This window comes from Gadus macrocephalus, chromosome 10 (genome assembly GCF_031168955.1).
Source record: "Gadus macrocephalus chromosome 10, ASM3116895v1".
Classification (NCBI taxonomy): Eukaryota; Metazoa; Chordata; class Actinopteri; order Gadiformes; family Gadidae; genus Gadus; species Gadus macrocephalus.
In genome coordinates, this window is record NC_082391.1 from 22,687,590 (window position 1) to 22,702,721 (window position 15,132).

Below are 15,132 nucleotides of genomic sequence, written 5' to 3' on the forward strand. Positions count from 1 at the left end.
CCTGCGTACCGGAGTGACGCAGTAACCCTAAACCCCACGGCTCTCTGGACCAGAACCCGAGCGGAAACCTGCCCGCTAAATTAACTCATCTACCGGGCGTTATTCGCTACGGGATCACGATGAAGACGTGTGTTGGGGTCTTACCTTACGACGTAGACCCGGTCCGGCGAATCATCATCCGTGGTTTAGCAGAGAATTGAACTGTACCGGAGCGATGTGTATCGGCTAGCGAGCTAGCTGCTAACAGCTAACTAGCTTTGAGTGTTGTGTGGACGCAGACTAGCTGGCTTAGCTAACACCAGTAGCATCAACTCCGCAACACCTTGCAGTGTAGCTTCCAGGACTAAACCGACCCGCAGTTTTGAAAAAGCGATGCAAATCCTGTTCTGGATACGGCTGTTTAAACTGTAGGGGAAGTCGCCACAACCAACTAGTTCTCCGTTAACGCTACAGAAGCGTCCATTTTCTGTCCGACTACTGTAGGAATCATGGCGGCTGTCACTGACTGCACTGGCCCACAATGCATTGCGGGACCCAATGTAATTGTTAAAATAATAGTGGGACCGTTTGAATGAACACCACACCATCAAGTGTTTCAGCTATTTTTATCTATGCTATTTTTTTTTATAATAATTTGCTGCAGGCATTAAAGAAGATATTTGGATAAGATTGTTTTTATTGAAAATTTACAACAGATTCAAACTACAAGAAAGTAGGCCTAATATGCGTTGTGGAAAAGTATTGGACTACAAGTGATGACAGATGCTAAAAATGTATATTTCCTGACACCATTTAGTTCTTTAAAGTGAAAGCCACATCCAAAGGTAATATTTCATAAACAGGTCTCCACTTCAATACACAAAATATATCCTTATAAATTATATAAATGCACAGGTATTCTTCACTATTTGGGATTAAAATCCAACTACACCTTAATAGTAATATTTGGCAAATGGGTTCTACAATTATAAGACAGCAAATATACATTAATAATGTGCATCATAAAAAAAAACAATATTCAATATAGACTTCAAATGTAGTTAACCAGGGATAAAACAAGGGGAAATGTCATGATAACTCCAGTAATGAAATAAAGGTATGCATGCAAAATACAGAATAGGTGGGTGATTGTTAAAGCACTATGTTTAAGAGGGCACTTAATGTGACCTCCATGGTACTCAAGCATGTAATCCAGACCATAATGCCTTTTAATAAGTGCCTAAGAAAGGTATGGACTCAGTTGTTGCAGGAATTGTTTTAATATAAATGTATATAATACCAAGGTTGTGTGATGGAGTTGTAATGAATTCAGCATGTGACGGCTCATTTTTTTCCAACTGAAAATAAAAAAAACTATTTGTTGGACAATTGTTATTGTTAATAAGCAATACTTAATAACATACTTGACCCAAGAGGTATGTCATTGAGTGCACTTTTTATATTAGAAACAAGCTTTCCCATTAAAAAGGAAAGAGATAATTGCAATGTTATTTAAAATGGAGACGGATTAACAGTGGTGTAAGGTACCCCAAATAAACTCTCTGTTTCGTTTTCTTTTTTTCAAGGGTAGTCTCCAATCTTTTTAAGACAGCCGTGTCAGGTCTGAGGCTCCCCAGTGGGCTCAGTTTTATTTTATTCCTTATCATAAATACCATGCGAGTCCACATAAGGCCTTATTCGACAAATCAGATGAAAGATGCAAGATTAAAAAGGTTGATGCAGGGAGCAAGAACAGAGGAGGTATTGGGTGTTTTAGTTCTTGTTGAAGCTGCAATCCCCTCTTCTGACGGCCAAGATTAAAAAAAGCTAGGAAACAGAGAGAGGGAGGGAGGGAGAGAGGCAGGTTAGAGGAGATGGCCAAGCGAGAGTCAGGACGAAACCACTAGGATTCACTTTGAGATTGCAGAAGATGTTTCACAGGACGACCACCACGGCGGTTTTAGTCCTCTTCATGCTTTTACAGGGAAAACAAATGTTTTAATGGACTACTGCATGCCGTCCCAAACCTGCTGAGAACATGGACTTCACTTGGTGCTCCGGGTTATTCGGGAAGGACACAAGTGGGTATTTTATTGTCTTTTCTTTGACCGGTAATCATAAGAAAAACATGTTTGCCATCAAACCAACCTCAGCCAAAACAGTAGCAGTAAAGCGTACATACTAAGCATACGTGTGTAGAGCACATCTGAAAGCTTCTGCCGCACGGCGATCAGAATAGAAGTTAGAGAAGCAGAAAAAGCGGAAGTTTGGAATAGAAAACAACTAATACTGGATGGTTAACACATATTACGCAGGGGGGAATCACCATTAGGAAACACAGAAGGGTGGCGTCCACAAAGCAGGCTCTGGTCACAACCCGGGGTGTTAAATACCCACAAAGCCTGGTCCCTTAGCAATACTTCAGGGCCGAAGACCTACTCAGTGCAGAGCCACGGATTACTGCAAAGGAAAGTGAATACACAGACTATTAAGGGGAGGATTGGGATGGAGATATGGAACACTCGTTGATTGTACATTTTCATCCCATCAACTCCAAGCCCCTGGGGGCCTCCAACGCACGGAAAGATTGAGATTGACGCTGGCACGTCGTCTGTATTCAGGCTGTAAATCAACAAGGACGCGCGTGGAATGCACACACAGACACACTAACACACGCTTATTTTAAGTGCAGCCTCACAAGCTCTCAGATGGATAATGTCAGGCGGGAACCACTATCCTTTTCTACGGTGATCAAAGTCAAATACATTTGTGACCCCAATGTATGGCATTCTGTATGACGTATCCTCCATTAAAAAGGCTCACGTGGGCACACAAAATATCACAAATCAGTAAATGATGTCATATGGGATGTCGTGCTCCATACACTATACCAAAGGATTGTGGCCACAATTTCCATATTTGGTCAATGTTCACATTTATTAATCACTTTAGATAAAATACCATCGGTTTAACACTGATACATGTTTCTCTTTGTTTTCTGTATGGGTCAGTTTAATGTGCTTTCTATTAAGGTTACATAAAAAGTTGCGTTGGCATAGGAAATACATAAAGGAATAATAAAAAAATCACATTTGTAAAAAAAATATACGTCACAAATGTGAAGGCGAATACACAGGTATGAATGAACAATCCACGAAGTACAGGAAAAGAGCATGTATTGGCTCATGCATGAGGTTAGAATGAACGATCCCTCTGCCTTGTAATAATACGATGGAATCAGTCCGTAAATCCATACATTATATCATTATGGACGTAAAAATAGAAATTGTATTCTAGTTATGGCTTAAGTGAATTCCAGCAAATAGGATGCAGACTAACAGTCCAACCCTTTCTCAAAATGTAACGCACAAAAATCTATAGTTGAAAAAACATCCTGGGTCAGACTGTAACTGATTGACTCAAGGGACAAGCTGACGGCAGAGTGAATGTGTTGGCTCAAACATTACACCTTCCATTCCGTTGCAATGACCAGCGCAGCCACTGTTTTATGATGAGATCACTGCTTCAGCTTATATTTTTTGGTCCATAAAATGAGACTGAAATGTGTTTTTATTTTATTGAAGGCTTCACACACCCGTTGGGCTGTTTTGCATGAATAATGGGGAAGTCCTAGGCCACACTCAATCTACAAAGACTGTGTGTTTTGGTTTCTCAAAATAATGGCTCGTACAAAACCACAAATAAAGAGAACCGTCATTCAGTTCGAAAAAGGATGCATGTTTGGGTCAAACCAAAAGGTGTGATTGATATTAGTGGCTTGGTGGGTGTCGGGTTGGACAGTGGGGATAAGGAGGGGGGCTAGGGGGGGGGCTAGGGGCCCTGCAGGGTGATTTGGTGACAAGTCATTCACAGCAGGGATGAGGGGGCACTTTTCAACAGGAATCCAGAACTGGAAATGAGAGAGAGGGTGGTTATTGCTTCCTAAGTGTTAACACAACTACGGCTACACATTCCATTAAACATTAACGGCACAACACACACTTCCAGTTCGTGTTAGCTGGGCTGTTCTGACGAGAAGAAGCAATCAGGGACGACGGACCGCGCTTTGGCAAAGTGTGCGATGATGTAAATATTTAAACAAACAACTGTTTTAACAATCATTTTGCACTTTGGGTCTAAATAATTACAACAATAATTGTTTCTCCCACGTAAGTGAAAGAGTAACCATTTCAGTGCTTAGTGGTGTCTCTATAAGGACTCTCCCCCCAGTACTGTGTGTGTGTGTGTGTGTGTGTGTGTGTGTGTGTGTGTGTGTGTGTGTGTGTGTGTGTGTGTGTGTGTGTGTGTGTGTGTGTGTGTGTGTCTGTGTCTGTGCCTGTGTGTGTGTGTGTGTGTGTGTACAGATGTGCAGGACAGATGTCTTCATTATCCTATATCCCCCCCCACCATCTCTCTTTGTTGACTCAACAAACAACATTATTCCTCTCAGGAATGGGCCTTTGTTGTTACATAAGGGGGGGTGGGGGAGGCCAACGTGTGTCTGCGAGATCAACCCAACAGGTGTGGCCCCGTACCGGCTGAAGGGCCCCGGGGCCCCCCGACCTCCCCCTGGGTGGCCGTCGGCCCTGAATGCTTCTTTGTCTGACAGTAGGGATGGGCAAAGGGAAGAGGACTCAGATTGGGGGGGTTAGAGTCAAATATTAAAACTATAAATCGATAGTGGGAGGGGGAGGGGGATAATCAGTGTAGAAAGTCTTCCTACTTGAGGAGGGAAACCTTACCGGGAGAGGGTCTCATGCAGTGGGCAGCGAGGGGGGTAGGTGGGAGTTAACTGGAAAACATGACATGCATCAGCACAACAACAACATGCGGTAACTTAATCATCCGTACGCATCGGTACGACCGCGACGAGGCCTAAAGGGAAGGCGATGCGGTTAGGAAGGTTATGAGAGGCAGAACACGGGAGAAGGGCGGGGGTCTGGGGAAGCGGTCCTCCTGTCCAGAGGGGTTGTGTTAAAGAGGGACAGAGGGAAGCGGGCGGCTGGAAGGAGAATAGGTTTGAAAAAGGGAAAAAACAATAACCTGTTTTTAGTGCAAAAGTCTTGGTCCTTTTTAAACAGCAGCGGGTCTCATCAGCTTGAACATACAATCAGGAGGAGTTACCAAAGCAGCTTGACCAGCCGCACGAACAAGACATAACTCATTACATCTGCAGAAGTTCAGGATGGATGGTGCTAAATACAGACAACCCCATCAAGGTTCAGGATCGGTTGGCATTAATGACGGTATCAATGAGACATGAAGGGATTGTTCGTATGAGGGTACACCCCCTTGTGCGAACACACACCTGAATGAACCACCGTCCCTTCATTCTCAGGCGAAAGCGGAGTTTATATAAAACCACACAAAAAAGCATACTATCAGTAAATACAATACACAAGAAATGTTTCGTTCAGTTAATGCTCGTTTTCAGAAAAGTAAACAGACGGCAAAATCCTGTACAATTACCCCCTACAGGTTATACACATTACAACCACATTGCTCCACTGACATCGTTAAGCCTGTTAAAGTGACGTTAATACAACGCAAATGTTTATCTCCTAGTACCCAGGCTGCTCCGATGTTCCCTCGCTGTCGAGTGGCGGTCCCTTCTTTTTTTTTTTTTCGACTCAACCAAAAGGAGTAAAAGAGCACTTACTTCTTCCTCTCCTTGTCCCTCTTGAGGGTGGTGGAGCCCCCTGCCTGCTGGGCCTGATTCAGCAGCAGCTCCGCCGCCGTCTTCTTCTGTTTGAACATGTTCAGCTCGTCGTCCAGAGATTTCCTCTTGTCCTCCAGCTTCTTCTTCTCGTCCTGGTGGAGCTTCTTCAGGCGGTCAAACTTCTCGTGCAGCTGTGTCGAGGTTCACGGGGGATGTTGGGGTTCAGTGAAGCAGGAATGAGGAGAAACATCCCATAGTGATGGTATTGTAACTAGGTAATGCGGCGTGTCGAAGCACTCGTACACACATACCCGCTCAAGCACATACAAACGCGCACGCACACGCACACACACACACACACACACACACACACACACCTCCTTCTCGGCCTCCTTGAGCTCGCCCTCCTTCTCCTTGACTCGCTGGACGAACATCTGCCTCATCTCCTCCTCCTTCTTCTGCAGCTCGCCCATGAACTCGTTCCTCTTGGCCTCGTAGGTCTCCTGCAGACTGAAGGTACCAGGATGCATGTTAATAATAATAGTGTCAGCGATCTCACTTCATAGACCAGGGTTTACAATGTGCAGCAATGATGTAACGAGCGTAGGATGGAAGGGGTCGCCCCCTTTTCCCCCTAACTCTACTCATACAATATAAAGTGAAGGTTGATTATTATGAAGAAAAGTAAATGATGATGTTGATGGAATAGGATAATAATTCAGATATACTCCTACAAATAGGAGTATATCTATGGAGTGTGTACGGCTGACGGATGGCTTAAGCAGCCTCACCTTGCCGGGGTCAGACTGAATACACTCTAGGGCTGGGTGAGGCTGCATAATAAATGCCACAGCCATCACCACACACACTCAGAGAAGATCCATGACATGGCAGCATGGAACACCCGCACTTTCTCCAGCACCCCCCCCCCCCCGCTGAGGGAGGCGTACACCCAGGGGCCGCACCTGAAGGGCTTGCAGTCGGGGTCCGTGTCCTTGAAGCCCATCTCCTCCAGCTTGCAGCGGCGGTACAGCTCGTAGTGGCTCGTGTGTGTCTGCTCCCGCAGGTCCTCCATGTTCACCCGGATCAGCATCTCCCGCAGCTTCACGAAGTCGCAGTGGTTCTCGTTCTCCACTGCCCGGCCCCAGAGCACAGCCGTTAGACGCGGTGTATGACACTGTGGTTTCATTCAGGGCGTGTCAGTTTGCACATGGTTTACAGAGGATAATGGGTTCACTCACTGTCCAAACAAATGGGGAAGTATTGGACCTCTGCTATGTAGCACGCAGGCCCACACTGAGTGACAGACGGTTGGCCTTAAGCTGTGGTGGGAAGGCATGACCCAGCACAAACCCTTTACCGGGTTCATTACATAGTATAGGAACAGTAGAACATACAATGGGATGTAGCATATACTTAATAGAGGCGTTCTAGATGCTCCAGTCACAATAAGCACAACGCTGCATCGGACTCAACACTCCAATGGAGTCCTGATTACTTTGGTGTGAGATATTGATTAGAAAGGGTCGATATCTAAAATCAATGAAATCATCGTACTTCTGACCCTAACAACAGAGTTTCCCTGTTCCGTGGTTGCACTGGATCGGAGGGGCTGGTGAGATCTGACGTCTCTAGAAAACCCATCGTCCCTCACCACAACCATTCCAGTCCCCAATAGATGGCTCGGATACATTCGACTCGTATTGTTCTCCCCTATCCTTTCCATTCCGGTAAATAACACTTGGGGCGTCGCTTGCATCTGCCCATTAGACGTACAGTAAATATAGTAGCGAGGGTGTTCTGGGTTTGATGGGTCAATGGCTTTAACCTGTTGACATCCCAGAGGGAGACGCCTTAATGACATGCATTTATATTCCGGATGAATCCCTTTGGATGATACAGCGTCTCAACAGCCTGACGCCCACAGAGCAAACAGCGATAGACATGTTTGAATAACACATGTAATCCCGCGTGACAAACACAACCGCCGCCCCCTCTACTGGCTGAACCCGCTGGGGGAGAAGAGCTGGGGGAGAGGAGGGGAGAGGAGGGGAGAGGAGAGGGGGAGTGAGGGGTCTCCCCCCCCTCGTTTCCTGTGGGAGGACGTGGCCCGGGCTTACCCTGCACCGTCCCCCAGGGGTACTGCCGAGCCTTCACCATCTTGTTCCCGATCTTCACCTCCTCCGTGCTCCCCACCACGGCGAATGGCAAATGGCCCTGTGGACCACGGGGGGGGGAGAGACTTGTATTCATATTTTACAACACGTAGACCCGTGCAGTCAACATAAGCGCACGGAAATGAATTACGTAAAGTGCTGCTATCGTCGCCATCTTCCGATTTCAAGCGAAAAGAGATAGAGCCTTTAAAATTGCTGCGAAGTGGTTCGCTCATGCTCTGGTTTATCAGTATTCCCAGTCTCCTCCTCCCACTGCTCCATGTCTCCATAAACAACGAGAGTGATAAAGCTAGCGCTGAGCTAACCAATTACTCAAGTTGTTTCTAGCTACGTTTGTTTTGGGTTAAGCAGATGTTACTCATACTAACTGACATCCTGCTGAATAATAGGCAGTGGCAGAAAATATTTATAAATATTTTTTAAGTATCTACTTTATAAAACATCGGTCAAAAGCACCTCAGTGTTTACTCAGCATTTCAGCAAACTACTTTGAGCAAATGGGAAGCAAATGGACGTGGGAAGTCTGGCATTTGTCAGAAGAAGGGAATGTCAACAAGGAGGTGCAGCGCTGGGGGGCTGACAGGGGGGACACGAGTGGTTCACAGATATTCAGCAAAGCACAGCATCTATCCACGTGATAAGCAGAGCCACAGAGCCCTGATTCAGGGCTCCATTGATCGGTTCAACCATTAGCTCACGAACACAAACATCAGTTAGCGGTAAAAAGAGCAGCTCCATGGGAGCTGACAGTATTTCCCCTCCCATGACTCTCTGGTTGGTGTCGTAAGTGAGGGCTGGGTCATGTGTCACTGGCCATTTGGGGCCTTTCCCACAGCGCGGGCTTCCTGCCGTCAGACGATCGAGCCGATTGCACCGCTCTGAAGAACACACCGCCTCCCACAGAGGCTTCCTGACAACCCCAGTGGACACAGATGGCGCTTGTGTACCGCAAGAGAGACCGCACTTTGTAGACTTAACATAAGAACACATGTACGTGACATAGAAAGAGACTCACGTTCATGGTGGAGTTGATCTCGGCCACGGTCTCGTCGTCCGTGGGGAACTGGTAGATCTGGACCCCGTTGCTGACCAACTCGCTGGTGATTTTGATCTTGAACTTGGTCAGCTCGCTCTTGGAAATGGCATCGGATTTGGCAATGATTGGAATAATGTTGACCTGATAACAAAGTAGAAGACCAGAGCTGTTGAGGCGACGAGAAACCGAAAACACAACATTTGAAGTGTACTTGTTTACATGTGGAACAGCTTGGCGGGATCATGTCTGCTGCGGGTCTAAATATAGCAATAGGGTAAAACAGAGACATCCATAACACGTGCCCATCAAGCTGTTCCAAAGAGTAGATATTGGGCTTCTTAAACAGCAAGCTGATATTCCAGCCGTTAAAGAATACCTTCACCTCCCGGGCACAACATCAGCCATCCAATCTTGATTAGTCAAAATATCCCTTTATTACTTTGACAACAGCATTTATTTTTGCATGTGACTCACATGTCTATATGAAACCCTTGAAAGCTGCTTGATCAACACTGAAAGGATGACTAAACAGATTTCTTTGTCTTTCTCTGTCAAAACCTAACAAGAGTCGTTACAACACATCTAGACCATATGACTTCCAGTTCGCAAAAAAAAAAAAGAGTTAGCCGTTAGAGTTCCAAAATGGGAAACCTATAGTTTAATCGCTTGACCCAAAGATATAGACCAGTTTTTTTACATTCAATGTAAGTATTTCTGATATATCTGCGGCCAAACATTTATTTGTGGCCAAACATTTATTTGCGCTTACTTGGTTTATGACAAATTCCTGCACTGGCGTTAAACTGACAGGTATTTCTTCCAATAACATCAACCTTAACACGGTGATTGACAGCTGGCTTTGGTTCTATGCTGACTCCCGCCCCTTTACTCTGTTGGATGGGCCTTTAACCTTTAGCACCCAGGTGTTCTGCTACGTTTAGTATCCTGCTACGTAGCCTATTCAGACTACAGCCGTGTCTTCGGAAGTCGGAAGGAAAGCGGATAACCCGAAGGAACCCCACGTAAACAAAGCGGGGGGGGGGGGGCAGGTGTGCTGGAACGTACGGAACTGAAGCCACAATGCTAACCCCAGGGGGTGAGCCACAGGCCTACTGGGGCATAGGTCGCTGGGCCAAGAGAACGGTTTAATCATTTGACTATATTCAAACACATGACCACGGCTGGCCGGTGTAGCAGGGGATGTGTTGGGCACTGTGTTTGTTTACGAAAGTGTACCAAAGCGGAATCATGTATATTTCTGTACCACTTCTCTTTCTAGCTTCAGGGATCTCTTTTCTGGCTGTAATCAGGCCACTCAGAGTGTTTCCGACGTCCATGCAGCCTCGACAAGTGCAGTAAAAATAGCCACTGCAGTGCACAGTGCCCAAAGGTTTTGTCCCTTCACGGGGTTATAAGAGCTCTTCAAACATGGCCGTTGTGGTCGGAAAAGGGCACTTTTCAACAACCATCGTCCAACGACCCTAACGCCCATCCTCAGTGAGGTTGGGAGGATGCGGCAGAGGGGTTTTGGTTTCAATTTTTGGTGGAAGAAATGGATACCACTGAGATGCAGGAAGCAGAATGAGAGCGAAAATAAATCCCATCCGCCCACCATTGGATGGGCAACCAAAGACATTTTCCCTCCCACACAGCAGTGATAGTAAAGCGTGTTGCCACCGACACTCTCCACCTCCATCACGTTTTCCTTCCAGCCATTTTGGGAGCGGTGTACCGCCGCTCTGCCTGAGACCGCTGCTTGTATAACCGTAGGAATGTAATGTTTAGATCAAGGACACTCAAGGCTGATTTAAAGGGCTGTGTCTCTGCTCTAGTCAATACATCTCCCTGTTGCCATGCCTAAAGTAACACACCGTGGTTTGTCCGCCCGCCACGGTGGAGTCACCGTCTGTCCCCGGCTACAGCTGCTCTGGCCCACAGTGAGGCGGCGCTTTGTTCCACAGCCAGAAGGGTCGATGCAAATGGGAACTTTAGGGAAGGACGCCTCGGGAAAGGGATGAGGCCGCGGTAACCACGGCAACAACCCTTTACGGCTGACCTACTCCTGATGCAGCAACGAGACGAGAGCCGATGACCCCGTATGTACGTAGCGTATGCACGTGTCATGACGCCTACACACGCTAGTTTCACCTACCATCATTCGATTGGAAGACATGATGGCCATCTGTTTATTACCAACCAGGTCTGAATATAAGCTTCTCAAATGAAACTTGCTGGACCTCGGTTTTTAAAACAATGAGGTTACGATGACATGCAAGAACCTTCTGCAGACTTTTACCCCGAGGATCCGATGATAAAGAAATGATGGCAGCCACTTCGTTTCTAGATAAGCGACTCAAGTTAAAAACACATTCAGAGGCCGGTAGTGGCGAGGACCCTACCTTGCTATCGAGTTTCTTCATGGTCACCAAGTCCAGCGATTTGAGGGAGTGTCCCGTGGGCGCGATGAAGTACAGGCAGGCGTGGATGCGCGTGTCGTGGTAACTGTGTAGGGTGCGCTTGATTTTAAGCTCCTCCTGTAGATACGCCTCAAACTGGGCGTCGATGAACTCCACGATGGATTTGTAACTATCAACAGGAGAAAGGGGTCAAATCAATTGATGCACTGGTCGATCAATATATACATACAACCCGTCTGGGAAATCTGGCGGATTTTAATTAAAACCACGGCACGTTCCTTTTTTGAGGAAGACAAATACATTTTTCTTAATTAGTACAGGAATTAACCTTGACCGACTCAAATAAAACCGTGACACAGAATGGGACCCAGGGGATTCTACTAGCCTGGCCTGAACTGCACCAGCAGCTACTATGAACAGAAAATAACTTGAATTCCTGAAAGTCAAGCATGGATCTAACAAGAGGAATTCAAACACATGCATCGCTGCATTCAGGGAAGAGCTGAAAGATGACACCGACACATGCATGTCATTTTACACGGCCAACTGCCGCTGGACGATGTAAAGTCCCGCCTCACCACGCAAGGAGTGGCCGACCCAGGTCATCCAGTTGGGTTTTAAATCTAAATTTGCTGCTTATTGTTTCTATTGTTTCTACAGCAACGTGCCTGTCTTCGGTTGTTTGCCCATAGTGGACTGGGGCCATGGAAAGCTCCATTTGGAAACCCTAGGCCAACCTTAGCCTGGTGACAGTCCCCGGGGCTCAAATCAATAGCTCCATACTCTCTGTGTGTGAAAGCAAGTCTACAATGACTCCAGCCGTTCTAGCAGGGAGCGCGCATCAAGTGTCACAGACATCAAACGTATACGTTACTCGGCCCCAAGGGGAAACTCACACTCAGTGTTCCCACGACTTCGCTGCTAGCTTTTTCTTTCTTTTTTTAATGTCCTACTACGATTTCAAGTCGGGCTCACCTGTCCTCCTTGTTGATCTGGTCCCCGAACCCCACGGTGTTGACCACGGTGAGCTTGAGCCGCACGTTGCTCTCCTGGAGCTCGTAGGTGTTGGACTTGAGCTGCACTCCGGGCTGGTTGTGCTGAGTGGGCTCGCCCTCGAACTTGGTGTTGAACAAGGTGTCCATGAGGGTGGACTTCCCCAGCCCGGTCTCCCCTTTAGGAACACAGGCGGGAAACAGGCGGTTGGGCATTGTGGAGATACACACTGTACAAGGTTGATCCTTCAGTCAGACTGGCTTCAACACGGGAAGACACCAACAACACTTTTAACAATATATATTTTTGGAGGCCTGAACATACACCTACTGCACATCCAAGGTATTCATGCAAACCATCTCGAATTTAAAAGTAAGGATTTGACGTCACCTCACTAAAATAAAACACTTTTCATGACTTTTCCATACAACTATGTGCCAGAGAATGAATACAATCAAAAAAAGCATTGGCATGCATAGGCCTTCATCATAGACTTGAACTTAGGAACCCCCAATGCCGGGTAATAAACACTGTTTGCTTAAGGGTGAAACTGTATCATGGCTTGTTGTGGTGGATCCCCAAATGTGTGTGCGCTTTAGTTTCGGACAAATATCTTAGGTCTCACTTGTAATGTTCGGGAACAATAAGAAATTGGGTTTCGTTCGCTATATGGTCCTTTGTTTCAGAGTGCGATTTAATGCCCAGGCCAATCGAAGGTTGGCCCCTGAACAATGGCCACAGCAGCCCAACTCTATCTTAGTGAAACACGAGCCTCTCAGAAGGTGGTGTGCAGGTCTATTAGAGAGCCAAACACCAGACACCTGATCCCTACCATACGCTGTCCAGCCAGAGAAGACGACAGAAACTGGTATTGTTTGATTAACAAGAAACCACATCGCCCTAAAATGAGACGTAAAATAAATTAAATTGAAATGAACCAAATGAATAATCTCCATGATGGCCCCTCCGGGAGTATGAATGGTTGGACTGGGTTTGTTGTCACTGCTCAACAGTTTGCTTTTTCTTGCCCTTTTTCTTGTTTTTCAAAGCAAACCCTTTCGGGCTTTAAATGGATGCTGTGGCCAGCTGCGCACATTCTTGAAAAGCAAGTACTTCATGGACAATGAGTCCAGCGCCTTCTAAAACAGTACTTGGCAAAAAGGGAGCTATGGTTATGGTGAGATGCTGCTGTATGAGTTGCCACTATCCTCACTCTCTAAACACATGCAGAAACTAGAACAGACTCACTCCTAGAGGTCTTAAGGAGCATGACGCAACATTTTCACAAGAAAATAATTTCAGCAACCATCATTTGATGACCTGGTTTTGAATGGTGTCATGACATACAATCCTCTTTGCTGTGGAGAACAACGTATACCACAGGCAGGAGGTACAACAGACTTGCTTCAACACATCTAAAAGCCAAGATCTATTGTGACAAGATGAGCAAGAACAGACTCGGGCAAACAGATGTCTGACTTCCATTTTACAGAGGGAGGCAGTCAGCTGACTCACTCACTCACTACCCCACCGTCTTCAACGTTCTAAACACACTCCAGTTTATCAGAGTCATTACATTAGCCCTAATATCGGTGCTATTCTAATACGTCATCGTCATCCTCCACACAGGATGCTTTATGGAATGTGCCGTTGTTGGGAGGGGTGAACCTGGACATATTTCTTCTTCCTGTCAAGCCAGAGTAGCTTTTTGTTCCTTTAATGGCCTAAGGAGTCACCGATCACCAAGTGGGAATTATTTTATTGGGATTTAAGATGGCACGGTGGCCTTGTTGGCCAGCACTTTCTTTGATTTAATTTAAATCCAATTATTTCTAAAAACTCCCTTATATTATAATTGAAAATATTAGGTCATTATATTCAATTAAATTTCTTCCATCATCGGCATTCATCTATATTTTATACATTTAAGGAAACATTGAACCATGACCATTTATTACATTGATGGACACATATTTCCATCTTGAAACAATGTCATTGATGTTAAACACGGTAAAACACCTCATTAAGCCGATCACCAGGTCAGGAAAATGACCTGTGCTTCACAACGTGGAATGGGCCTCCAACCGAGAGCCTTGGTGAACCTTGATGCCGTTGTACACCGAAGCAAACGACCACTGAATGATGGCGGGGGGGTGCTTGGGTGTAAGAATCACTCACCGACGCAGAGGATGTTGAAGCAGAAGCCGTGGTTGACAGACTTGTTGACCAGTTGGTCGGGCATGCTGTCGAAGCCGACATGGCCGGCCAGAGGGACTGCACGGGCACCCTCTCCCTGTCGGAAAAGGTTGAAACATCAAATTTAAACATCATGCAAATGTAATGTACACGTCTTCCATCAACTGATGAGGCGACCCTGGCTGGTGGTCCACATGTTGTTGCCTCACATGCACACGAAATAAAGACCAAAACCAATGATATTGTTTATAATTTAAAGCACTTTGTAATAAGGAAAACAAGTTCTTCTTAAACATACGTGTCACTACATTTCTTCAATCTATGAGAATTCAGCTTTCAGGAGCCTTGTCTCATTTCCTGTTTCCTGTCAGTAACTTTCACCACTGGTATAAAACCACGATTTAACATTTGTAAAGAAATGCCAACTTCCTACTACATATTTATCTCACGGAAGGCAATGTCTACACTATGAGGTGCAAGAAAGCAACACATTTAGATTATAGGCTAACATTTTCCGAAAACCAAATCTCTGCAAAAACCAACAATTATGTGGTTTGTGTAAAACAGTCAACAAATATAGCCAACTCTTCCAAGGTATAAGCGTACTGTAAGATAAAAACAGTCCAGTTCCCGAACGACCATCCCACACTTGTTAAACAGTTGTAAATTAACTAG

General features: G+C 45.8%; 1 protein-coding gene and 1 long non-coding RNA gene across 7 annotated transcripts in view; one reads left to right on the forward strand and one right to left on the reverse strand.

The window, feature by feature from the left end:
- The first annotated feature begins 136 nt into the window (after positions 1–136).
- Positions 137–992, forward strand: LOC132466190 (uncharacterized). The gene is made up of 2 exons (XR_009527769.1): positions 137–266; positions 303–992. It is a non-coding gene; the product is annotated as an uncharacterized LOC132466190 (long non-coding RNA).
- septin6 (septin 6) overlaps positions 659–15,132 on the reverse strand; it is a 16,888-nt gene continuing 2,414 nt past the window's right edge. The window contains exons 2-11 of one of the 6 annotated variants that reach the window (XM_060063242.1): positions 14,440–14,554; positions 12,244–12,439; positions 11,251–11,437; positions 8,831–8,992; positions 7,759–7,855; positions 6,604–6,772; positions 6,016–6,148; positions 5,639–5,829; positions 4,722–4,771; positions 659–1,806 (exon numbers count right to left, since the gene is read on the reverse strand). In XM_060063242.1, coding sequence (XP_059919225.1) covers positions 4,768–4,771; positions 5,639–5,829; positions 6,016–6,148; positions 6,604–6,772; positions 7,759–7,855; positions 8,831–8,992; positions 11,251–11,437; positions 12,244–12,439; positions 14,440–14,554 — 1,254 coding nt within the window. In that variant the 3' untranslated portion in view covers positions 659–1,806; positions 4,722–4,767. Of the gene's footprint in view, positions 2,440–2,897; positions 3,890–4,721; positions 4,772–5,022; positions 5,077–5,638; positions 5,830–6,015; positions 6,149–6,603; positions 6,773–7,758; positions 7,856–8,830; positions 8,993–11,250; positions 11,438–12,243; positions 12,440–14,439; positions 14,555–15,132 lie in introns of those variants that run through there. The other 5 variants (XR_009527768.1, XM_060063243.1, XM_060063241.1 and 2 more) reach the window with 5 other exon arrangements.